Source organism: Oculina patagonica, chromosome 8 (genome assembly GCF_052425735.1).
Source record: "Oculina patagonica isolate OP01 chromosome 8, crgOcupat, whole genome shotgun sequence".
NCBI classification, from domain to species: domain Eukaryota; kingdom Metazoa; phylum Cnidaria; class Anthozoa; order Scleractinia; family Oculinidae; genus Oculina; species Oculina patagonica.
In genome coordinates, this window is record NC_135765.1 from 13,238,245 (window position 1) to 13,265,560 (window position 27,316).

At 38.5% G+C, this 27,316-nt stretch overlaps 1 protein-coding gene across 1 annotated transcript; it reads left to right on the forward strand.

Moving 5' to 3' along the window:
* LOC144663853 (multidrug resistance-associated protein 1-like) lies at positions 1 to 27,316 on the forward strand. The gene is made up of 28 exons (XM_078524926.1): positions 1 to 179; positions 442 to 593; positions 1,848 to 1,948; positions 2,351 to 2,412; positions 3,131 to 3,262; positions 4,282 to 4,500; positions 4,991 to 5,174; positions 7,965 to 8,219; positions 8,934 to 8,999; positions 10,173 to 10,310; positions 11,290 to 11,430; positions 12,205 to 12,283; positions 13,744 to 13,825; positions 14,632 to 14,758; positions 15,468 to 15,644; positions 15,807 to 15,974; positions 16,604 to 16,687; positions 16,784 to 16,865; positions 17,299 to 17,468; positions 19,163 to 19,675; positions 20,562 to 20,761; positions 21,470 to 21,596; positions 21,815 to 21,916; positions 22,785 to 22,931; positions 23,934 to 24,088; positions 24,861 to 25,031; positions 25,220 to 25,414; positions 26,397 to 27,316. The coding sequence occupies exons 3-28, from the start codon at positions 1,850 to 1,852 to the stop codon at positions 26,521 to 26,523; spliced, it is 4,002 nt and encodes a 1,333-aa protein (XP_078381052.1). The 5' UTR covers positions 1 to 179; positions 442 to 593; positions 1,848 to 1,849; the 3' UTR covers positions 26,524 to 27,316.

The window sequence follows — 27,316 nt, forward strand, 5'->3', positions numbered from 1 at the left end:
TAACATCAACGTGATGTGGTTCGGTGAAGTTGATTCACCGAACTTGCGCTCAGACCGAAAGAACAAGAAAGGTATAAGTCACAATGATAACGCAGTTTTATTTTGGGCTGAGGTGTATCCAGAACTACCAGGTAACTCTCTTCATCAGAGTACGGACAAAAAGATTGGCAAGCTTTGAGGTGCAGTGCTATGGTCACGTCCACGATTAAAATCTTACGGGCTCTGCACTTGTGTACCGGGAATAACCCTTGTATTTTCTTTGTTTAGGGGTCATTAGATAGCTGTAGTGTATTCTTTTTTCGATTGTATCGGCCATTATGTACCGGTGCACGAGGACAGAACCACCAATTTCTTTCTTGATATTGTGTAACTTAATTTACTTCTGTATTGTAATACAATTACTTCCACGCTGTTGTATGTTACTTAATTCTTCTTTCATAGTAATGAAGACATGCAAGCTAAGATGACCTTGGAATACTTAACTTGTGGATTTTTCTGTGAAGCCACTATCAAGAAAAGCTGAAATACCGGCCTCCGGGTGCCGAATGAAGCGTGGAAGTCCATTGATTTTGGGAACAAGCCATAAAATTTAGGTAAGTTTTATAAGTCCGTCACACTTTTGTATCTGTTAAAGATCTTGAGTAGTAACTCGGTGCTTGGATGCTTAAAACAACGTAAAAAGTGCTCCAGTACTACCTAAGTAGAAACTTGAGCACTTTGTTGTTTTGTACAGTCGAATATTATGCAAATGATGGGTGGAAATGTTTTGATCAGAGCATTTTTGGAAGAATTTAACTGTCGCTATGGTCAATTTGCTACTTTCGCATGATCGACGATTAATTTATAAGGAATCTTTGTTAAAGAAATGCAGTAAGATGAGCTAGCAAAGACTCAAACGCCGAGTTTATTTTGTTTGAATTAGCCGCCGAGTATTCGAATTTGAATGTGGTGTTTGCAGCGGACATAGCCTGTCACGCAACACACCCGTCCGTCAGAAATATGGAAATATCGGAACATTTCCTTTTCCTTCTCCTACAGACGACGAAACGTCGTTATATAAGTTCTTTACCCAGTTGTACTAGTATCAGATTGTTCAAATATTTCGTTCGGGTATTTCGGACTTTGTGGACGCGATTAATTTCTGATACACAGATATAAGAAAATTAAAGTTGCCGCTACGCTGATTCTCGTACCTCGAGTCTTCGTTCCTTATTGCGTACGCTGACCGCTGGACAAAGGGAACGAAGACCCTGGGTACAAGAATGCTCTCCGCTCTGTCCTGAAACTCTAAAACACTTGCCCCTACTTAGCTGCTAATACCTGAGGAATTGTGCTTGCTTCGGTTCGAAATCAGCATATCCACCGTGTGACCGTTAACGTTAATCCAAAATGTATATGTGAGTCTTATTAGTTCGAACGTAAGAACTAGGCCAGTATGGCCGAATGGTTATCCGGAACGAACCCCCCGGGTTTAAGTTCGTGTTGTGTCTTTTGGCAAGGCACTCTACCCTTGCATTGAAAGTATGTCCTTTAGAGCAATGTGACAAAATTCCTTCAATTGACTAACATTCCTACCAGAGGGAGTGGCTGAATATTCCTGGTCGCTTCATGCTCGCGCTTCGCACCCAGTAAACCAAATCAGTTCCGTGCATCTTCTGGTAACCAGGTAATCAGAACAAAATTGCCGTGTTTCGGTCATTCGGTGTTTTTGTTTCGAGTTGTGATGAGTTGAGTACGCTTTTTGCTGATTTGCTGTCCCAGGCGACGACTTTGCATTATTAGCTTTTTGTGGTTGACACTTCCAACAACTTGTCGATTTTGATAGACTACTTTCAACTTTTATTTAGGCATGATGGCCGGGAGAAAGCCCCTTACGACCGACGAAGAAAACTTCCGTGTGGGCTGGGCATCATTTCCAGACGATCCTGCTAAAGAAGAATGCAAAAGGGTAAGAACAAACCAGGTCAAATTTTTCCAGGTCAAATAAAGAGAAATCGTCCTCACTGAACACGGATGTACTGTCTGGATGTTTTCGCCATATCTTCACTTATAATAACGTAATGACTAAATGTATATAAGCATGGATATTTTTAGTTTGGGACTGAAACGTATGGAAAGGTCAACCTAAAGTAAGGAGAGCATAACTCAGAAATACTGTAAACTTTTGAAAATATATAACAAAAACATGATAACTTTTCCTATAGTCTGCATTACGACTCCATCGCGGTTTAAATGTGTACCTAAAATTTTGCTGGCATGCATGCTCGCTTTAGTTTTTTAATCTACACTCAAATTTTAAGGTACCATACATACGGCGTTTACATTCAGTGACTATTCATTGTTTATTTAGAAATCGTGCCCAGAAGACACAGCAAACTGCTTTTCAAGAATGACATTCTGGTGGCTTAACTGGTAACTACCGCTACTTGAAGTTTACTAGTGTTAAGGGAGATCTTCTCTTGTGTATCACCAAACTCACCGAAACTATCGAAATTACTTTGAAAGAAATGCAATCAGCCAAAAGGTGGCAACAATCATTTTGATTAAACTGGTTTTATTGCAAGAGTATCAAAATGCAAGTGAATTCCTTTTTGTTATTTCACGTGCACATACAGTATTTGCATACTTTACAGTCAAGTTTTAAGACTGAATTAAAAGTAAAGGTCCATTTACTCAGGCGACTTTCGATGGAATTCTTGAAGCGATTTCCACTGCCATTTCTGTCGTTCACGCCTGCAAGGATCTGCAATTTCAGTCCACATGTAGGTGATATCGCTAGACTTTTCATAGAACGTGATAAATTGAACAGATGTTTTGCATGACGGAGCATGTTCACACCTTTTATAAACAAGGATGGTGTTGTTTGGGTTGTAATTTCAAAAGTTTTGGCGACATCGTGTTTACAACCGCGACCGAATCGAATTGGAATCGCAGTTGGTTTATCGCGACAAAAAATTGCAGTGGGCTGCCACGTCCTCTTCCATTTCTTCAGTCGTCTCTCAGAACTTTGCACACCTACTTGAATAAAATAAAAAGACCCAGAAAGGTAACCATGCATTCCCACTTTTCACGTTGTCAGGCAATTACTGCGTCATAAAAGCAATTTATCTTTATCTTTTCATTCTTTTAGGATAATATATACTGGCTACAAGAGGCCTCTGGAGGACAAGGACCTCTGGGCACTAAATAAAAAGAGCAGAGCGTCATACATCGTTCCCAAAATGAAGTCCATCTGGAATCACGAACAAATGAAATGCAACAGGTAGATGAGATACGACAATGAGTCAAAAAATTGTTCACCTAAACCATAAAAAGACATACCATTTTTCGTAAGTGCGTCTACGTCCTGCAAACCATAGAAAAAAAAGTGATGGATTTGTACCCATTCCACCCACCCCCAACCCACCCTCCACCATTATTTAGTTTAACAAACTACTCGGTAAGACTTCAATATTGATGGAAGAGAGGGTAGCTTGTCGATTCAAAACATGTTATCTCCAAACTCTATTTTTTTTTTTACAACCTTCCCGACTTCTATTGTCTGGCCCCAGTACGGTACTGTGGGCGCCTGATCTAAAGTTATAACGAACGAACGAACATTCACGTAAAATGAAGTAACAGAACCCCCGGTAGGAAAACCAACAATTTAACAATTACAACCTTCTCAACAAAACCAATATCCAACATAACGAAGGAAATTCACGAGTAAAGAAATCTCCTTTCTGAAATAACGGTAATTAACATACCGTAATGATTCGATTTAGCGCCCGGGGCGCTTATTTACTTTTGGCACCTTAAGGGAGGGCGCTTATTCGGGACAGGGCGCTTATTAAATTTTTTGTGAAACAACCAAATGTTCAAAACAAAACTTTAACATATTTTAAAATAATTAGCAATAACAAAAGCTGTAACAGTAACAAATTGTTAAAAGTTCAGTTATTTTTACAAGAATTGTTCATTTTAGCAGTAAATATATACATGTACGGTACGGTGAATGTTCATGAGTTTATCTTTTCGACGTCGACGACTTCAGTAGGGTCAGTTAGCCACAATAGGAGCGCTTTTAAGAATAGGGGCGCGTATAAGAATGGGAGCGCTTATAAGAATGGGGGCGCTTATTGGAATAGGGGCGCTTATTAACAAAAACACATTCGAAGGGGGCGCTATTCGGAAGGGGGCGCTTATTGGAAGGAGGGCGCTTAATCGAATCATTACGGTAAGAAACTTTGAAAAAAGTTTATAAGTGAACTTAACCGCATGAACCGTTTCTCATAATTGCAGGAAAAAAGAATTTCTAGTTGAAGATCCCACACTGATTGAGCCCTGTGAAACCGACCCTTTACTTGGCGATAAACACAAGGAAGAAAGACAAGAATTTAAGAAGAGAAAACCTTCACTTTTGAAAGTTTTAGTGAAGATGTATGGCTTGAACTTTCTGTTAGCCGTTATTTTCAAACTCTTTCACGACTGTTTTATATTTGTACAGCCACAAATATTAAGGTAGGTATAAGTAACTGTTTTGTAAAATTTAATGCGAATGTGGGCGTTACTGTGTAATAAATAAAATGTTTGGTATTATTCATTAAGTGCACAAATTATTGTAACATTGGTAAAAACCGAGTAAGACTGAACATATTTTGAAAACAGAGCACTACCACGTAAATATGAAAGAAATGACTGCTTGTTTGCTTTCTAGATTACCGGATTGATTGATTGATTGATTGATTGATTGATTGATTGATTGATTGATTCATTGATTCATTCATTCATTCATTCGTTGTTTGGTTGGTTGGTTGGTTAATTGATTGCAATTGGCTGGTTGGTTTGTTGATTGATTGGTATATGGGCTGGTTCAGTGGTTGGTTGGCAACCTCGTTCCCAGGGTCTCTCTCTCACCGCCCTCGCTATTGGTTGGTTGGTAGAAATGATTGCTTGTGGTTCATGCTTATCGACTAATGCAGTATAAATTCATTTTTACTTTCTCCTTCAGAATGCTAATTGAATTTATAGAAGACAAAAACGATTCCGAAGAAACATGGAAAGGTTATGTGTATGCAGCGTCCATGTTCGTGTCAGCTACATTGCAGTCGTTAGTGTTACAACAGTATTTCCAGATAATGTACATAATTGGTATGCGAATACGTTCATCCGTCATCGGACTACTTTATGAAAAGGTAAGCCATTAACAAGAAGATACAGTGCGTTTTAAAGACCGACTTTGATCCTGCATACTTCCTTATTTGTGTTGTTGAGTTATTTTTTTCCAAAAATACCTCTTAGTCGGCGCGATGGACTAAGTAGTGAGTCAGTCACTAAGTAACTGTAACTGAACATAATAACAGAGATTGTCAGATACCCAAGGCCCGTATTAAGGTTAACGTTAGAAATCTCATTTAATTTTATATCCAAGAACTTTTTACTCATTCGATTTGACAACAGTCTATTTGACGAAAATAAGACTCGTGCCAGGCCTCTATCAATTAGACAGGCTAAAAAAAAAAAAATAAATAGAGCATGTAAAATATTTTTGAACTGGTTCTTTTGTTAGTTTTCATTTGATAAGATGAACCGGTTAGTTAACTGTAGCAACATGAAACAACATTTTCGCGATTTTGCAATCCAAATCCGATAGCAAAGATCCACAAAACATGTATTGCCTTTTACAATTCATCAACTTATCAAAATGCTCGTGTATGCTCAGGAAGTCCGACTTTGTTATCTGTTCTTTATTTTATAACATATATCCTGCGATGTACGTATTTTGCCAAGATTCCTTCCGAACTGTTGCAAACCATTGTAGCATAGCCACATTTTTACTAACTATTGATAAAGGGCGCGTTCATTTGGGATCAATCCGGAATACGAAAAATTGGAATAATGCGAGTTAGCGTTCGTTTGGCTGCTCTTCCTATTCCGGAATACTTGGATTTCCATTCCGGCTATTCTGCTCCCAGGAGCAGAGTAGCCGAAATGTATTCCGGAATATATTCTTATTCCAGAATATTCCCAAACGAACGCGATCTAAGAAAACAACTATCCTGCTCAATCCTGCGGACTCATGATCGTGCAATTTAGTACACTCGGCCTACGGTACCGTCGGCCAAGTATCAGGCGATATTTCCTGCGATTTCGTAGAATAGTTTTTACTTATCATTCAACAAATTGTCATGAAGTCTATACATGTATATGGGCTAAAACCCTTGTCATTTGTCATCCGTACAAAACAGGTATCCTGCGATATACGCAGATTCGCAGGGTAATCCTTTCTTGTCTGCAGCTCACAGAACAGACTGAGGCAAAAGAGGTTACTGCACTTCTGATCTGCACACATTTTCACTTCAATCCGTCATCGTAATAGCTTGGTGCGTGTTTTATCTGTTCTTATTCATTACATAACACTATATTGCACCTCATTTCACCGCTTTATACTACATTATAATTACACTTTTTTACTCACAGTTGCAATTAACTTTATTTGTTGAGTTGTTTGCGTCACATATGATAGAATGCTAAAAGAGCTATTTGCCGCCAAAAATGGACGGCTTGCCGGATATCAGCTTCATGAGCTTTGTAACTTGTGTGACAAAGGCAGGTGCGTTTTTTAAAGACGATTTAAAGTGCTTTTTTTAAATTTGTATAAAAATAATGACTTTCAGGTAGAGCTCATCTCATCCGACAACGAATGGTAATCGTATCACAGTAAATGTACTGCAATAACAAATTGACATTTGAAAAATGTAGAAGCACGGTAAAATGGTTTAATTATCGCAAAAAAAGCGAGATGGCTGGAATATAATGTTAATAAATAACAATCCACCGAAAATGTACCATCGAAAAAACGTTTTTTATTATTATTATTTTGGAGTAGATGTTTTTTGTGGTTGATGGGTTTTACGGTTCGACCATCGCTTCAACACCTTTACTGCGAAACGGTAACTAAGAAACATTCCGGAAAACTTTCTGTTAGCAAGGCAAAACGAATATCATTTTCGGTGTTTCTTTTTTTTTTTCAGTGTAAACTGAAAATCCGGTTGAATCATTCTGAGTGGATAGTTTGAGACTGTACTGGGCTGTACTGTTAAACTTATGACTTTTTCTATGGCTGTCTCAAAAACGTTTTGCCGGATTGAAAGTCAGTTCGTGTCGTATGACACATGCAAGTGTCTTGATTTAGATGAGAAAAAGGAAATTAAAACTTCTATTTTATTACATCTGAAAAACGTGACGTTTAGTAAAAAAGCTATCCGGAGTTGTCAGCGTATAGGTGGCCCTATGTCAACAAAATGACTATTTAAAATCAATAGGAAATGGAGGACTGCATTAAGAAAATGGACATACTTAAATTAAAAACACGGTAAAATGGTTTGCTCATCGTTGGAAATTCTATTTAAATTGTGAAAACCCATCAAAAATCCAACTTCGGAAAAAAAATGTAGTTCTCGCAGATACTGCATTCTGGTATCGACTGTATATTTCGACCACGCTTCAAATCCTTTACAAAGCTTTGGTAAACTGCAAGAAAGCAAAATACATTCAATTTACCACCTGCTAACGGGAAGGTCAACACATAGCCCTGTTGCTCAGAGCAAGCCATCACTAAATAACTACTGCTAAACAGAGATCTTTCCTGTAAAAAAAATGAATCGTAAGGAGGGCGCTATATCCCTCGTAATTTTACTTATTACGTTCTACGTTGCGGTACAAGCACCATATAAGGAGGGAGATGTCATTTTAGGTCAAATTGTAACTATTCACCAATGTGGTGCGATTTTTCCTCCAGCATTGGCTCGAGCGCTGGCCATGATATATGATATAATATAACCTTCTTCCAAATTTGGTCAGCGCTAGCCGGTTAGCTTGAATTAACCGGGGATTGAAAGCCAATCAGAAACGGAGAGATATTTTGAATGAATAATAATAATAATTATACAATGCTCATACATGCCTAATTTCTTATTGCCCAGGCCCTAGTACTAAGCAACGCATCTCGAGCAAAGTCAACGGCAGGAGAAATTGTTAACCTGATGTCAGTGGACGCGCAAAGGCTTATGGATTCGATGACTTATATAAACATGATATGGTCAGCGCCTTTCCAAGTTGGTGTTTCGCTTTACTTTTTGCATCGCACTATGGGCTGGTCAATCTACGTCGGCCTTGGTGTTATGGTCGTCTTTACACCACTAAATTTTCTGATTGGAAGAATGGTCAACAATTTGCAGGTATTTATTTACTTAGTTCCTGCTTATTGACCGACTGACCGACCAACCGACCGACTTACGGACGGACGGGCAGTTGTACGGACGGACTGACTGAGTGATTTTTGACTAACTGATAAGTGTTTGAAAATATGATGGAACACTCTCGAGTGTTTGATATTTCTCGTCAATCGAAACTAAGACGACGTAGAAAGTGGAGAGATAAAATCGTAAAAAAAAATCTATCCTAATTAAGATCACATTTTAAAACCACCGTCACGGTTCTGATTTCGTTTGTTTTAACTAGATGAATGATAAATGAGTTTGAGGAGGCACGTCTAAAGGAGATGTTTAGTTTGACAAGTTTCCAAACAAGTAATATATTGTAATAAATCAAAGCTATGACTATATCATATTAAAATCAAGTTATTGTTTTGGTGTCTTTTTTAAAGTAAAACGGCGCTGCATCGTGATCTCTTTCGCTTGAGTAAACCTGGTACAACTCATCCTTATTATCACTACAAACATTTATGTTCGTTGCCAATAAATTAAAGAGGTATTTTATTTCAGTAGATTTATTTTTTTTCATGGTCATTCAGAAATCTTCTGGACACTTGAAAGGTTCTTAAAGATTTCCTAGAACCAGTCACTAGGGACTGATAATATTTAAACTAATAAAATCGAAAGGAGTTTTTTTTATGTTTCTGATGCATGGATGTTACTGCCTTTTTTAAATAGGTGAAGCAAATGTCAGAGAAAGATGACCGAATAAAGATAATAAATGAAGTCCTTAATGGAATCAAGGTACTTTTATATGATTTTTAAACTCAATGCTCTAGATCTGTAGTAACATAAAACTAGTAAAACTAGTATAAGTAATCAAGTAACTTAAGCCCTATTCAGACACGGGCTTTTTTGAATCTTTTCAGACAGGAGGGGGGATTCCCCCCCCCCCCCTCCGTAACTTCCAGAATATTTAAGCAATCACAATGAAACTTAGAGGATATATATATATATATATAATATTTCCGTAAATCTATCTATCTATCTATGCCTGTCAAAATGCCGTTGCCATGGTGACGTCAAGTATCTGACACAACAACCTATCCTACCGAATTATTCCCAGATAAATTTTAAATAGACTCGCAAAGTTTGGCAGCATTTGGTTGAATCTTGAAAAAGTTATTAGCGTTCAAAGTCAGCGCGGGCATCCCCCCCCCCCCCCGGTCTGGAAAGGGTTAATTTGTCCTTGCTCCGAATGTTTTGCTCCAGGTTTTTTAGTTTTTTTTTTTCGCCATCCACAAAAACCAACAGTTCAATCGAGAATATACACCTCAACAAGCCTCTATCTTTAAATACTACTGTATATAAATAAAGGAAATTCATTTGTCCTATTATTTTTTTTTTATTTTAACTACAATTAACTGAGTTTTAGCAAGTTGTCTCAGTTAAACTGGAAAAGTGAATCTTTGTAGGAGCTCCATAAGTCTTTTCTTTAAGTCTGTCCATTTGAAGAAAAATCAAGGTATTTTCGTTTGAAAGGCCTTACACCACGCTTCGCAAATGGTTTACTTTTAAGGTCCTCGACAGAGGTATATATATTTATGAAAATTATTTTTTTTTGTCGAAACCAAAATAATCCTCGATAACTGAAAGAGCAAGAGTGAAGGAAGATATCGATATCTAAACTGCAATAAATAAATACCAGTAACTGAGAAAAACAAAACTCAGATTATGTCTGGATTAATCATTCCCTCGTGCACATAAAAGGTGTAACTAATAACTTTAAGCTAGAATGTTCTAACATGGACTCTTGTTCAGTGTTGTTTTCTTCCATTAATTTAACGTAAAATTTAGCGTCATGCTGAATGCTATACCATAATTCACTAACGTTTTAGTAATTCAGCATTTAAAAGTCATTTTTTGATCATCTTTCTTCAATACTTTAGTATAGTCTTACGAATATTATCTTCTTAGGTCCTGAAGCTTTACGCTTGGGAAGAGTCTTTCTTGTCAATAATCAACAACAAGCGTGCCAGGGAACTGAAGTACCTTCTGAAATCCAGAATGTGGAGAAGTTTATTGACCTTCATTTACAACAGTTTGCCTACCATGGTAGGTCGTTACAACCCAACCTCTTTCCCAGGGTCTCTTTTGTAGATCTCCCATCTTTCCCTTCTTGCCCTCGGTCGTGGGTATGTGCGGGGTTGTTGGTCGTGGTTGGGGTTGGGAGAAAATATGCCTTTAAAGCAGAGTTGGTAATCCTGAGACGAACTCCCCCCATACCCAGATGTCCTCAAGGTCCGTGCAAACTGGGATCAGGGTATAAGATTAGTAACAAACACCAAGCCTATCCTCAAGATCTTAATATAAGCTGCGATCATGAATGATCATGACGAAATTCTAAACAGTAATATTTGAAATGAGCGGTTAGATGTTGGTCAAAACATTTTAGAGACCTTAAGATTGAGGCTTCCCCCTTTAACCGCAGACCACAAAAGTCTGGAGTTTGGAGCTCATTTGCAGTTTGGAGCTCGCAGCAGTGAACATTAACTGGGCTACTCAACCACGTGCACTTGCTTTTTTAGAGATAACCCTTGACGAAAAGTAAAATTGACCTATTGACTTTTAAATTCGCCTTATGGTTTTATAGCTAGCGAAAAACTCTGCCGTTATTCTCTTACCTCTAGACCGGGTGCTTGACGTTGAAACCTGAACCTCCAACGTCAATCATGAAGGCCAGATCGGAGTCTCGTGACCTTTAAAAGTTTGCGGGAAATGAGGAAGAGCCTCAATCGTAAGGTGCCTATTGCAAATCACGGCGCCCTTATCCTGGAAAACCTGATCAATCCATAAAGAACGCATTTTTTGCTCCCAAATCTCCTTTGGTCATTTGATTGTTAAAATATCCTTAGAGTCTTTATTAGGTTAGTGGTTCGCGCATCAGACACCTCATTAGTCGAAGACTGCAGTTTTATCCGTGATTTTTCGCGCTCCCGTTTTCTCGATCCAATTTCTGTTTCCCTTGATAGTTCAAAATATCTGGTTTCTACTTTAGTTATGTTTTTTTCGTGTGTAAACTTGTCTTTATCAGGTCGCTGTCAGCACATTTGCAGTGTACGTTCTCACAGGTAACAACTTGACAGCTTCCAAAGCATTTGTGGCCCTGTCACTGTTTGGAATTATGCGTTTCCCGCTTGGATTCTTTCCAGATGTGATTACAACGTGTATACAAGTGAGTTCGAAAAAATAAAATCATTTAACTTATAATATATAATATTTAGTAAATAATACAGATGGTAAATTTTAAGCTCGGCGATAAAATTATGAAGATAAATTGTTCAACAATGACACTCGATATCAGATTGTTTCTTTGCCTCATCTCGTGTCATTGTTGAACAATTCATCTTCATTAATATATAGTTGTGGTTTATCCGTGCTCACCCCACACTTAATGTCGTATCGATCTGGCAAAATCTTCCGCGCCCGCCTGTCATAATATTATATGCATTGTGCGGTTAAAAATAGAGTTCAACTGTTTTACTGGAAATGTAGTCGTAAGAAATGGCATGTGTAGCCGTAAGGTAAAGAATAACGCGAGGAGAAGCGGCTTTTGGTAATATCCAAACGAAAATTTACTTCTCAATGTGGGGTTAAGATTGCGTGACGAGACAAAAGGTAACTCTATCGTGCGTAACCTTTATCGAGAACCCTGCATTAAGCCAAGTAGAAATCTTTCTAACTCGAAAGGAAACAACTATTTGGATTAAAGGCAAACGTCAAAGTTTACCATTTTTAACCAAGCCAAAGTATATGAGTCGCAAATCACCCAGCCGTCGCGACTGACAAATACAGCATTTCCTCCGCGAAAGACGAAAGACGATTGAATTCTTCCATGATATGTTCGAACAACAATGCCCAGGATAAACCTTCTACTCATACTAACTTCATGCAAAAAAAGTCGATATCTCGAAGAGATCTTTGATTTTTTTTCGTTTTTTGTCGAAAGGCTCGAGTCTCAATCAAGCGCTTGGAAGAATTTTTGGATTTAGAGGAACTGGACCCCGATGCCGTTCAAAGGACATCACGTAAGAAACACGAGATGGACTAGAATTGCAGTCAGGAGTATACAATAAAGTTCTTTAAAAATTCTGACGCTGACTTTGTTGAACGTAAAACAACGGTCATAATGCACTTTCTACAAGACGTTTCGAACGAGAACCTTCGGTCTTCTTCGGTTTAAACATGGCAGAAAAAAGCAACGTCTTTTTTAACGGTTTCACATTTGTACCGTTTTTTTAATGGTAACACATTTGTACCATTTTTAAATGGTTACACGTTTGTAGCATTGTGCAAATGTGTAACCATTAAAAGAGCCGTTGCTTTTTTCTGCGATGCTTAAAAACAGAAGAAGACCGAAGGTTCTCGGTTGAAACGTCTTGTAAAAAGTGCATTATAAGCGTTGTTTTACGTTCAACAAAGTCAGCGTCAGAATTTTTAAAGAACTTTAACAAGAGATATGTTAAGTCTGAATTAACAATAACAGCTTATGAATATAGAATAATAAGGGAAAAGTACCTTTAAAATTAGTTAATGTTCGCACCGTTGTGGTCGTTTAGATCAGTAATTCATGCGAGCACAAAGTTAATGTCCTATATTACGGAACAAACGGTTTGAGGCAAATGTACCAGGGTCGATTTCTTCCGCTCACTCGCGTCCGGGCTTCGTATTTTTCCGAACAGCGGCTGATAATCGAGCCTGCAGAAGTGCTTGCAACGGCGCTGTTAAGAAACACTTCAAGCGTGGTTAGAATTGTTTTGCTTCGGAAAACTAAAACCCCCAGCATGTTTCACGATGAATTATAAATAAGTTAAGTTTTAGAAAAAGTTTCCCGAAAAAAGAGGTAGTTTAGAAAAGCTTGACACGTAACATTTAACCCCTATAACCAAAAAACGATAGAGATAATTAATACAATACCGTGAAATTCCGATTATAAGACCCCCGCTTATAACCCCTCCCCCTCCCGGTAAAAGGCCTTTTTACCTGGAAACAAAACAATACATCCGATTATAAGCCCCCCCCCCCCCCCGGATATAAGCCCCCTTATGCCAGATGACACTACTGAGCAGGGCTAAATGTTGCTTTATTTCGCGTTTTCAAAACGGAAACGTTTTTCGATCAACACTTGCCTGGCTGGTTCCGAAACGTTTTTTTTTTTTTTTTATTCCGCTTTTAAGCCCTCCGGGATATAAGCCCCTCCGATTATAAGCGCACTTAAAACCCCTCACGAAGTTGTATAAGCCCAGGACTTATAACCGGAATTTTACGGTATGCGTTCATTTTAGAACTTACAAGTTATTCAAAATGTTCCTGCGAAATCACTGGAAATTTAGACATCTAGACCATAGCCCAAATAGTGACCAAATATCCTCCTTAAGAGTTATGTTGTAGTTTGGGTCGATTTATGATTTCTCATAGGTCAGGCTATTTTTTAAGGCAGTAAAATAACGCAAAAAATAATAATCACATTTTTTATACTCTCTTACAGCTACCCTGCTTACCACTGGCATGGTTAGTGTTAAAAATGGAGTGTTCGGCTGGAATAAGAATGACGCACCAAAACTGCATGGGTGAGAATCTAAAAACAATTCTGTTAATGCTGCCGGTTAAACCCAATTTAATTATTATATAATGCACTTTTGTTTTTGTTTTGAAGGTTACAGAGCATCTTTCAAAAAATATTGTAAAAAAACGTGTCCAACGACTTTTGTTTTTGTTTTGAAGGTTACATAGCATCTTTCAAAAAATATTGTAAAAAAACGGGTCAAACGACCATGTCAATCATAAGAAAGTTTACAATACATACATATATGTGAAAGGTCCGTTCCCCCCCCCCCCCCCCTTCCCACTCCCTCTATTTTAAACCTTCCTTACCTTCCTTTCCGGATAGTTCTCGTTTTGTAATAAGCAACCTTCTCCGTTTAATAAAGAGTAGATCATAACATTATATCAACATAAATACACGCAATTTCTTCTTGTTTCACACAATTTTAAAAAAGCTCCTCTTTCTAATAAGCTCAAACCCCCCCCCCCCCCCCCCCCCCTTCCCACGAAAGGTTTGGAAAAGAAATGAGCCCCTGGGGCTTAATAGTGCCGGTAAATGTATTAGCTAATTATTCCTTTGTTAGGCTTAACCTTATCCTGTCAGGCAAGTCAATAGGCTAGTTTCGAATTACGCTCTAATGATCCTAAACAAAGTAGTGAAGTCGAGGTTGAGGGGAATAAAACAAAAGAAAATTCAAATTATTCCCCTGAATCTCGACTGAATTTCTTTGTTTGTGATCATTGGAGCGTAATTCGAAACTAGCCTATTGCGGCTGAATGCCCTACGAAAATATTTAATGGTTGTTTTTCTTTTTCATACTTTTTGTTTCAGCATCAATCTGAACATTCCAACTGGCTCACTTGTTGCAGTGGTCGGTCAAGTGGGATGTGGAAAATCTACGCTGCTTTCCTCTCTTCTTGGCGACACTGTGAAATTACATGGCACTGTATATGTAGACGTACGTAGTACAATTTAGTGATTTTATTTACTGCATAATGTTTCCTTTTGTTGGTATCATATGGATGACACAATGGGCGTCAAAAGCTTGAGTTGATAAATATATTTAAAATTTTTCTTCCCCCCCCCCTTAAAGGGGGGGGGGGGGGGGGGGGGGGTAGTTAGATTAGACACATTTTAAAAGGAATAGAAATGAGAGTAGAGTGCATGACAATTTTCATATTATTTTTGGTAAGATTTCAAGATGTTTGATATATCACGCTTCCAATTGCTGGGTTTTCCAAAGTTAACCAAACAAACTTCATGTAATTATTTTTCATACCGTTAGTTATGTCACACAGTTACTCTAAAAGCCCTGAATCAAAAGGCAAGTTACAAAAAGATGAAAAATAATGCAAAATTAATATGAGTACAAAGTTTCAGCATGCCAGGTTGGACATTGAGACAGCTAGGTACTAGGCTACAGATCTACTGTTCAGCTAGTATTTGACAGGTAAGCAGCTGCCTCGTCGCCATATGTCCCTCCTTGGTAGTGCTCGGTACGGGCTTGATGTGCGTGGAGTGTTTTCCGCTATCATGATGATTGACTAGTTGACCGACACATTGCAAAGGCAAATAAGAACAAATGGGGGTCTCATTTCCGCATTTTAGAGTAGTTTTCAATGTTTTTAATGAAAATAGTGTATTCCTTTGGATCCTTTAATTTTCAGGGTTCTGTAGCATATGTTGCCCAGCAGGCCTGGATACAGAACGACACTGTGAGAGATAACATCTTGTTCAACAGAGCGTTTGATTCCGCTCGTTATGAACACGTGATTGACTCGTGTGCTCTAATAACAGATCTGGACATTCTTCCTGCTGCTGACTCGACAGAAATCGGAGAAAGGGTGAGAAATAATGATGTTTTATCGTGTAAGTGTAATAATAACGGATGCGGTTACAAATCCAGACATCATTTTATGTTTGAGCCATTTTAGGAACGCTTCTTAACAGTCTCGGACAAATTTACAAATTAATTTCATTTGCATTCTTGTTTTAAAATACAACAGGGTATTAACCTGAGTGGTGGTCAGAAACAACGTGTCAGCCTGGCCCGTGCTGTTTATTTCAATGCTGATATCTACTTGTTGGATGACCCGCTCAGTGCTGTGGACGCTCATGTTGGACGAAAACTATTTCAAAACGTCATCGGACCAAATGGAATGCTCAGAGAGAAGGTAATTAAATGGGGGCACACATTTAACATTACCCTCAAAAGATGATATCATGTTTCAGTTTTTCTAGATGTTTACAAGTTTTGTTGAGATACAGGCCGGTTGTTCGCAGGCAGAACAGTAGATTGGCACTTACATTAGCAAACAAGCTTCTTATCGAGGTAGATTCCCCTTTCAGCTTACAGTTCCTTAACCATGCACGATTACTCGCCTTTTCCTTAACTCATAACCTCGCAGTCATACCTTATACTTCATGATTTTAACCTATCTGTTATAAATTACTACTTTAAGTAACAATACACAAACTTTCACAATGTGTAGTACCTTACTTTATTGCCAATAAACAGCTTGCTTACTTGAAAATTTCAAAAAGTTTCAAACTTACAAGGGTAAAAGTTATATGAGAATAAGTATCCGAATGCTTTGGCCGCGTTTTAGTCAGCGCTTCGAACACCATTGTAAGTTAACAAGTATATGTTTGGGTGAACACTGCTTTTAAGCTTTTATACAAATATTTGCAAGGATTACCTCTTAAGACATTCCTGTCCTCATTTGTTCTTAAAACAAAAGCCAAAGGCAATATTTTCAGAATTTATTACAACAATTTTGCACAATTTTTTTCCATTATTTAGACTCGTATCCTTGTAACTCATGGCATCAGCTTTCTCCGTCATGTGGATCACATCATTGTTCTTCAGGACGGATTCGTTTCTGAGGTAATGTTGTCTTTGTCAGTTGTTGCATCAGCGGTGTTTCTTCTTCGTCTCTTTTTTCTTGCGTGATTTGAAAACATCTTTTCTCTTCCTCTTCAGGAAGGCACCTACGCGGAACTTCTGGAAAATTCAGGAGCCTTTGCAGATTTTCTCCAAACGTACAGCTCGGAAGAAAATTGTGGTTGGTGTTAGCCTTTGTTTTGCTTACATCTTAAGCTTAAGTTTCGCACGGATAACACAAAAACGAAGGCTTGGTAGTACAATGCGAAAAACGAACGATAATTGCATAATTATACATTTATAACTATAATCATTTCTAGTAGATTTTTCGTAAGGAGTATATAACACTTGTTGCATGTTGTTGTTGTTGTTTTTGATGTTGCTAAAAAATCTTCAGATATAAAAAATGTTACGAATCTGTTCTGAAGGCTTTTTTTCCATTATAAACATGCACCACTTTTATCATTGCTACATAATGGGGCTGCAAAAGCCAGCAGCGTCTGTTACATTTTGGTATGTGTGTTCACATTGTGTTTTTGTTTCTACACCAGGGTCCTGCAACAAATCCCTTCGTTTAACTTTCTTGCACTTATAATTGTTACTTTTCGTAATAGAGACAGATATAAACAACGACAGCGAAGACGAAGAAGTGGTTCTGGAAGAATATGACAGCGTACCTCACAGAAAAGAAAGCAAAGCCTCTCAGAAAAATTGCAAAAAGGAACAAGAAAGTGATAAAAGGGTTGGAAAAACTATCACAGAGGAAACGACGGAGACTGGAACGGTAAGTTGTCGTGATTGGAAAGGTTTGAATTTTTGCGAAGAGGGACGAAAATTGTGTCTGGTAGTTTTAAAAACATACAATTACACATCTCATCAAGTTCTTTTTAGACTACTAAATTGTTTGTTAAATCATGTCTTGCTTCTGTTTTGTTTTCGAAGCGTCGCTCGCGTAGAATCGTGTCAGATCTCGTTAGAAATTTTGCTTTACTTTGCTCAACAATGCGGATAGTTTTGTATTCTAAGTTCTCTCCTTAACTGCTTCCCCACTAGGGAACATAACTTAGCATCACTGTCTGCTTAAGAGTTGGTCTTTCATTCGTTAGAGAGTTTTCTTTCTGAGATACAGTGTCTTCCTTTGAGGGTCCGCTTTAGAGAGTTTTTCCCTTACAGAGTACCTTCCCTATGAGGGCGTTTGCCTTGATATATGTTCTTCTTGAGAAGGCGTTCACCTTTTAAAAGACGTGCCTTTGAGAAGTGGCCAACTAAAATAATTCTCTGCCTTGAGGTGTACACCTTACCTTAAAATGCTTAAGGTCGCGGGGGATACCAACTGCATGAATAAATTCATGAAGGGAAATTTTGCTTGACCTGCATCTTTTAAAACGCTTATTTCTCGGCTGTTATGGGTGCGATTAAGCTCAATTTTAAGAGACAAAAGACATGACGAAATATTGTGAATGTCATCTTTTTTTGGTAGATTGCATTTAACGGCGATGTTAAAGCCTCGTTAGTGCAAATTGGAAAAACATGATTTTGTGGAGAGTTTGCGGAACGAGTAGGAGACAGCACACTGTGATCTGTCAAAAGCTAATCAGTCAATACCTCAAGAGTGTCATAACAGAAGCGGATTTTTTAATTTAAAGTTGCCAGCAAGTTATGGCGGTTTAGTGCACAATTGAATGTAATGTCTTCTACCTCTTTCTAAAAGCGCTCTTTTAAAATTCCGCTTCTGTTATGACACACTACAGTATTCATAGTTTACCTATCTGCAGTGGCAAGTAATGAAGTTCTGTATCCGCGCTGTATCTCGCCAATGGAAAAGTCCAAATTTGAGATTTGAAGGTGTCCCGACTAAATACGATCATTTTGCCAAGGAGAGATGTTTATGGTATTATATTCCACGCTTTTATGGTGAGAACAATGCGCTTTTAAAAGGGCACGATGTTTATGCCAATTTTTGTGATTACTCTAGTTGCAGAAATTATTAAATAAAAATAAGCTCAAAGACTTCCTACATTATATGAACGTATATCGCTAAGTGTTGTTTTAAATTGGTAAAATATCAAAGAAACAGGGATTTTTACAATTCACACGCACGCGCCCATATTTTTGTCCAGTCGTAAATATCTCGTAAAGTTGTCGATGTCAGTCGTTGTACTTCGTGCATACGCTTTAAATAAATGCATAATAATGAGCCTAAGGTGTCCCCCGCGACCTTAAGACCGAAATAAATTCGGCAGTGCCGAAAAAACCTGTTCCGAGTGCCTGCGTTAGAATGGTGGTCTGATGAGGGATTAGTATAATAGAGAATTGATTCTACCGGGTTTTCAAATAAGCTAAACAACCATTTAAATTAAAACAATGTTGAAGATAGGCGTTTTTATCCTAGTTGATTTCCGTCTGACTGCATGTTTTAAGAGCAGAAAGCAATTGCTAAGCTAAATTAAGGCACCTCTCGTTGCTCTCGTTAAACAGGTCAAGCTTTCAATATTGTTGTCATACATCAAGTCCAATGGAATACACTGGTTCTTATTCTCCTTGTTCTTCTTCACGGTCATGGAAGCATGCGCTGTTGCCACGGGAATATGGCTGGCTTATTGGAGCTCCGCAAACGTCACAACGAATCAACAAAGGGACTTTTACCTCACAGTCTATGGTAGTATCGGTGCAGGGCAGGCTTTCTTCACCTTCCTGTACTCCTTGGCATTGTTTTATGGGGCGTTTAGAGCTTCCAGAACACTCCATCGAAAATTGATAGTCAATATTTTACGATTACCAATGACTTTCTTTGATACGACTCCACTTGGAAGGATTATGAACCGGCTGTCAAAGGATATTTATGGTATCGATGTGACAATACCAGTATCATTGAGGGCGTTCTTGCAGATGTTCTATGACGTCCTTGGCATGCTGGTTGCTGTTAGTTACGCTACACCACTTTTCCTCACCATTGTTCCTCCTTTGGGAGCTTTGTATTTTTATATTCAGGTATGTAAGTCAAAAGTGATTAACTTAATATGATGCGCTTGGTACGTACCGTTGCCATGCAACGATGATCAGTGACAACGATGAACAATTTCCTTATGAGTTCTCAGTTTTGTTTTGACCGCTGATAAACTAAAACGTTCAGAGGGTGTCTAACTAAAAGTGGAAAAAGTTCAAGTTCCCTACCTAAAGCTATTGCTTTGCCAACTTCAACTCCTTCGCTTTTAACAATACTGTAATTGGCCAGATAAACAAGAGATTATATATTAAACACTCGTGCAAACTGATATGTCGCAAGAATTAAAAAAAAAAATCTCTGACATGGGATTCAGCGCAGATTACTTGTAACCATATGTGTCTTTTTTTAGAAAAAAAAATAACTTAAACAATTTCTATAAGTTTTGTCATTGCTTTTCAGTTAATGTTTGTTATCCTATTGCCAGAAAGTTTTAGTGGTATCCCTGTCTGTTTGACTTGAGGGGCGAGGAGAGAAAATTTCAAGCTTCCCTGTAGTTCTATATACTTTGCCGGAAATTATAACAGTTTTATATATGTATATATTTTTAATTTGCTTTATTCTCGTTAACCTACTTATTGAATGGTTTAATTTTTCGAGTAAAGTAGAGAGCTATTGTAAAACACAGCGGATTCCACTTATTTACACCATGCATCCCAATCGTTTCCAGTACCTCATGCATAAAGAGGCTTTATTTTTAGGCTCGCGATTTGCGTGATTCTTCATAAGTGGAACAACATTAGTAAACTTCGTCATAATAAGAAAGGTACACTATCGCTATTCTTGCAAGTACGCTCTAACGTCAAATAACTAGTGTCTGTAATTTAGTGAATTACCGAGAAGCACAAAATGCTTTTCTCTCTCTTTCTTCAGAGGGTGTACGTGGCCACATCGAGACAACTGAGAAGGATAGAGTCAGTGAGCCGATCACCAATCTACAGTCATTTCTTAGAAACAATCAACGGCGCCAGCACCATCCGGGCCTTTTCACAACAGCAGCGCTTCATCCGGGATAATTATCGCAAAGTGGACGAAAACCAAGTTGCCTATTACTTGTTTATTTCCGCTAACAGGTAATTCTATCATTGGTAGTAATGGACAAATACTCAAGTATACCGAGTTGACCCTTTTAGCCCTGAAAGCCAACATAAATTTTACTTACTGCATGGCGCAGGATTCCTGATAAGTAAAAGCAGTTTTACATCATCAGTACTTGTTTTTCTGTATTACCGCCTAAAAGAGATGTTTTGTTTAGCAAAATATGCTCCATCTATAGAAACAAGAAACAAGAGGCACAAACCATTCACAGAAGGACAGGAACACTCGCGAGAAAAACTCAAGCGTGTAGGCACTTTGGCACGAACGTGCTCATGCAGAAGAAAATTAGGAGGAAGAGTAAAGGAGGAAAGGAAAATCCCAGACACTACTGGTTTATTAAGAGTCGGTAAATTTAAAGTCTGTCCGAGCCTAGTGGCCCATACACCCGGAGCTTATCCTGGTTTCTGTATCATTAAGCGACTAGGAGTATTACTACTCCCCCTGGATGGGATGCTAGTCCATCACAAGGTTACCCCCAGGGGTAAATTCGCTGGTGCCTATTTATACTCCTGGGTGGAGAGAGGCACTATGAGAGTTAAGTGTCAGTTGCCCAACAACACAACGCAGCGCCCCGGCCAGGGAACGAACCCGGGCCGTTTGACTCGGAGTCGAGCGCGCTAACCATTAGGGCACCGCGCCTCCCAGACAGACCAACTCAGCACATGTTTTTTTATCGTTTGTAGATGGCTGTCTCTTCGTTTAGAGTTCATTGGAAATTGTCTAATCTTCTTTGCGGCATTGTTTGGTGTGATCAGCCGGGGAAAGATCAGTGGAGGTCTCGTTGGACTTTCTGTGACTTATGCGCTGCAGGTAAAAGCAACAAAACACACAAATAAAAGAAACAAACGAATAAACCAAAAGTAATCTAAATATATATACATAGACTAGAAAGTGTATTCTCTTGTATAATATTAAGAAGGCGTAAAAAGCATTTTCACCTTACGCCAAATTTTCATTAAAACGTTGCCAGATGCCGTTTGTTGTTTTAATTATAGATTACCTTTTTTCATTGTTATCTCCTTGATAAGATTACTCAAAAGCTTAACTGGATGATTCGAATGTCGAGTCAACTGGAAACTAACTTGGTATCAGTTGAGAGGGTCAAGGAATATTCCATTACAAAAACAGAGGTAGGTAGCGTTAATGAAAATGTTATGCTGCTATAAATTTATAACTGTCCAAAAGTGTTTTAAATAGTAATTCATACTGTCCTATATTGTGATAACAATATAGGAGCCTAGCTCCCCAGTTTTGCCCTATCGTGAAATGTTGACGATGTTGATAATCAAAACCACGCATGCTTATATGTGCGCATATAGAAGGCTCTAAGACAGGGCTCTTTAGGTTGATTTTCACTAGCGACAGAGTCGTTGGGCTCGTAAGACCTAGTAAAAGTCGATCGTTCGAATCGGAGTAGGAGAATCGGAACGTTTCCATTTTCTTCTGATTTCACCCACAATACTAGATTTTCGGCTTTTCGAGTACTTCTTTTCTGCTTTCGAGTTTGACAATTTAGTTTTTTACTGGATTAGAGCAGTTTTCAATTGAGTGTCGTAAAACCAAAAACAAAATAATTACCCTAGCCAATCACGAAGGGCACAGACAATCAAGTAAACCAATCAAAACTCAAAGCAAATACAGTAGCTGGTGCGAAGCGCGGGAAAACGGTGTGAAAACTCGCTTTTAAGCCCGGGCCAAAAGAAGATGAGAGTCGATGAGAGTTCAAACTCTCACTCTCGTTTGGCATGGAATTGTCATGCACTCCATCGACTCTCATGCGCTCTCATCAACTTTGAACGTGCTCAAATTTTTATGAGAGTTGATGAGAGTTTGACGAACTCTCGTTCGCGTTTGGCCCGAGTTGATGATAGTCGATGAGAGTTGACGAAAACTCTCATGAGAGTCAACTCTCGTCAACTCTCATCCTCGTTTGACCCGAACTTTAGGAATGCTTAGATAGGGGTTTATAGTTAAATGTAAATTTGTATCACATTTCAGGCCGCGAGGGTCATTCCAGACAGCCGTCCGTCAAGTGACTGGCCACAACAAGGAGTCGTCTTGTTTGAGAATTTCCAGTTACGGTACAGAGATGAGTTGCCCTTGGTTCTAAAGGAAATCAGCTTTATGATCAAACCGGCCGAAAAGGTATAGTTCAATTTTTTAACACACTGATACGATGCCATTTTTTTCTTTAGCATGTTTGTCCCGGTGGGGTTTAACATCGTTTTGCTAACATGAAGAAAAGCAAAACCAAAAGATGGTGGTCAATTGAATTCAAATTTTACCCTGTCCCTACTTCCTGTATCCTGCTCTTTTTTGACACCCATCGAAAAGCAATTGTTTTTCAGACAATTTTCCTTTTTTTCCTCGTGCATGATTTAGATTTTAACTGACAACAATCCCATACCCGTGTCTTCATTTAATTGAATAGATTAATGATAATTGACGCAGTAGATCTTAAAGAAATGACCTTCTTGGGGCTCGTCAAACGGTGTCAAGATAACTTTTCAACGTTATTCAATATTTAGGAAACAACGTTGAAACCGTTTGAAGCGCTTACCATGTTGCAACATATTGCGTTTACTTAGCCACATCGTATCATATACAGTAAACCCGCGTTAGAACCTAGATTTTTCCAACAGCATAGGTTGAAATGGTATTTAGTGATTTTAGGCTACTAGGTTCCTAAATAGGTTCTTTGATAGGGGATGGGAGTACTGGGGTGTATGGATTATTGCTTTAATAATTCTAGATTACAGTTTAGATGATGACCATACAGTAAATTTATCTTCCAAAGTACTAGCATGCATGTCTAGACTATTCTGTATTATCTGTGCGTGTAAATAAGACATTGGATAGACTAAATAGGTTGGTATTTTGCCTACAGATTCTTTTTTAGTTTCTTTACGCGGGTTTTTACTGTACGTTACCACTACGTATTTGTAGTGTGGTAGATATTGTTGAACTAGAATACTTAACTTTATAGATTTAATATTTCATTTTACAATATTTGAAATAAATTGCCAAGCAGACTGGTTTGTAGAATGCAGAAAGTTATCGACTGATGCACAAGCAAATCGTACTGAACGAGATTCAAATTCTTTACAGGAGTTTAGTTTTGTATTGTTCTTCAATTGCACTTTGCAGATCGGTATTGTTGGTCGCACAGGAGCTGGAAAATCATCCTTGACTTTAGCCTTGTTTCGTATTCTTGAGAGGGCCGGTGGAAAAATTGTTATTGATGGCGTTGATATCGCTACTATTGGACTAAAAGATCTGCGGTCACGACTCACTATAATTCCACAGGAATTAAGAAGTGAGTATTTTTAATCAATGTTCTGTTGCCAGAACTTCCAAAAAAAAATATTGATATTACACGATGGGACAAGCGTGCCTTTGGTAAAACACATTCCATCCTACCAGAGTTTCACTACCGTCTTCTGATAAATGAGAATACGTTAAACTAACAATTTTAACCGTGGATTGCCCTCAGTGGGCATCAACGTTAAGGGTCCATAGAGGTTCGAATGTCATGCGTTATGGATGAAAACATTACCTAGCGAGGAATGCAAGTTTTTTAGCTTTAAAATGCGTCAGGACGTGAATTATTGATGGCGAGAAAACCGCTACCTTTACTAATTTGAAACTGCTTTTTTTTAGCTGTACTCTAAACATGATAAAGTAGACTGTGGCAAAATAAGCAAAGTATATTTAAGTCCACAGAAGCGGTTGACCTAAATACCCACCTGCACGTTTTTTCTGACAACACTCTTGGTCATGATCTCTGTTTTTGGTCTTATTATTTTTCCTTACAAAACGAAAAGCAAAAAAAATCTCACTCTATACAGAAAGATATCAACTACGTGTCTATTGCTCCAGATAAAAAATGGCTAATAGTAATCATAGCAATGAAAAGCTAATGAAAAGGTAGCTAATCATTATGCAGAAATCGTTGCAATTAGTATGGAATTTTTCGGGTCGAATCAGACGTTACAACGGAGGAAAGTTGAACTCATTAAGACACATCCTGTGTTGGTCTAAATTAATTACCTAACTCCTACTTTTCTTCTATGTACAGGACCCAGTGCTATTTTCTGGAACTCTCCGTCTCAACTTGGACCCGTTTAACAAATACACGGATGAAGAACTATGGAAAGTACTCGAAGTGAGTCATCTGAACAGATTTGTTATGGGTTTAAATGGAGGACTACAACATACCATAGCAGAAGGAGGAGAAAATCTCAGGTACGTAATGCATATAAAGCACTACGCTTCTGTGCACATGTCCCCAACGAGAGCCGGAAAGTCTCAGTTAGTAAGCACGTGAAAGTTGCCAAACACAGCTACGGTAATAAGTACACCACGAAAGACTAGTTGCCTAGACTCTGGCGTATGAGCAATGGTTCACTTTTTTTCTGTTTACATTTTTGCAGCGTTGGCCAGCGGCAGTTGGTGTGTTTAGCGCGTGCGCTGCTCCGTAAAAGTAAGATCCTGGTTCTCGATGAAGCCACGGCCGCGGTGGATCTGGAAACGGATGAACTCATTCAGCAAACAATTCGGCGTGAGTTCGCTGACCGCACAGTGCTTACCATCGCCCACAGGCTCAACACCATTATGGACTATGATAGGTAAAAGTTCTGCCCTATATCCATGGACCCCACCTCTACTAATTACGAGTTAACTTTAAAATTGAGTGCCCCTTTCATGAATAAGTCGAATAAGGATGTTGTCTACACTTGACCGAGGGCACAGTTTTTCCCAATACGGACCGACCTAGGCTGGTGAAAAACGTTTTTAATTTTTTTCTACTTTATTTGTTTTTAAAAGAAACCTAGAAAGATTGTGTCACAAAATCTTTGTTTGTATACGCGCGCCATTTGATTTCAATGTTGAGTCGATCGACGGGTTAGCAAGAGTGTAAAATGCTGTTTGTTATTTAGTTCGAAATTAATCAACAAATAGTCGCCTTGCTTAAATGAACCGTATTTACAGAAAGGTTCAGCATATTAAATTTACACTGAAGAGATTCAATCCAAGAACCGCCCGCTGTGAACGGGCCGGATTGGAGAATACCGCCCGCTCCCGGAACCAATCAGATCGCAGGATTTGTAGAATACCGCCCGCTCACGAACAAAGAAAAAAATAATAAAGATAAAGAATAAACACAACAACTTACCGCCGACCGGTTAGCTCAGTTGGTGGAGCGCCGGACTGCTGTGCGGGAGGTCTGGGGTTGGACTCCCAGAACGAACCAACACCCGGGGTCTTGACATAACTGAAGAGAACGTGCTGCCTTTGCAATATAACATCTGCAAATGGTTAGATGTTCAAAGCTTCTCGGATAGGGACGATAAACTGTAGGTCCCGTTTTCTGCATCTTCAGTGTTATATTGTCAGCAGGGGACGTTAATGAACCAACACTTTATCGCAAAGAGTAGGCCACGGAGTTCTCGGTGTCGTGGTCTGGCCTGGTTTCACGGGTTGGTGCTTCACATAGGGTTAACGTAACCTCATTGCGCCTTTCTTCCTTGGACAAAATTGCCCAAGAAAAAAACAATATGATTATGATTGATGATTATAACAAACTTTAAATTCTTTCTTTTTTTGTAGGGTTATGGTTCTTGAAAATGGTTCTATCGTGGAATTTGACTCACCAAACAAACTTCTTGAGCAAAGAGGACTGTTTTACGAACTTACACGAAATGCGAAACTTAACAAGTGTCCATCAATTAATTGATGCCGAGAAACTTTGTTCTTAAAAGTGTCATAAATACCCAATTCTCCTCCTGTGTTAATATGAAAATTTGAAATACCACAAGTGTTTTGGACAACACTGAGAATGAGGCTTCAAAAGTGGATGTATGCATTATAATATCCTTGAGGTAATTGCCTCGATAAACCTTCACAGGGAAATTGTAGTCTTCTGTTCTATTGCAAAGCGCGGACAACCAATTAATAGGTCTTTATTCAAGATAGCCGCCATGTTTGTTTTCGCGTTATAATGCAAATTAGCCACGTATTTTCTAAAGGCTGGTTCTCATATGATCGCCCCGATCGTCTCTGTCGCTTCTGTCGTTTGCAAAGTCTGAGGTGATTGGAGCAAGCACACTTTTTGAAGCGACAGAGACGATCGGGACGATCATATGAGAACCAGGCTTAAGAGGGCAAACAAGCCGAGAGTATCGACAAATTGCAATTGGTTTCTTATTATGTCCGGTAATTTTTTTTTTCCATACCATAGCTTGGTTTTAGTATTGTGGTAAAAATGTTCTAGGTTTTAGGCAATTTCGGCGCTTTCATTAAAAGAAAACAACATTTTCGAACTAACCTTAATAATGAAATCATTATTTTATATCCTGGCTCCCAAATGTGATTTTGGCCCACATAGTTCACTGTTTTGCCTGGAAGACAATGTATCTAATTTGCTTTCTAATCATCTTTTAAAAAATAATACTTAACTTTAGTTTCTTATAATTGTTGTACAAAGCATTCAACTATTTATTGCAATTTAATAAAGCCATGTACTTTTT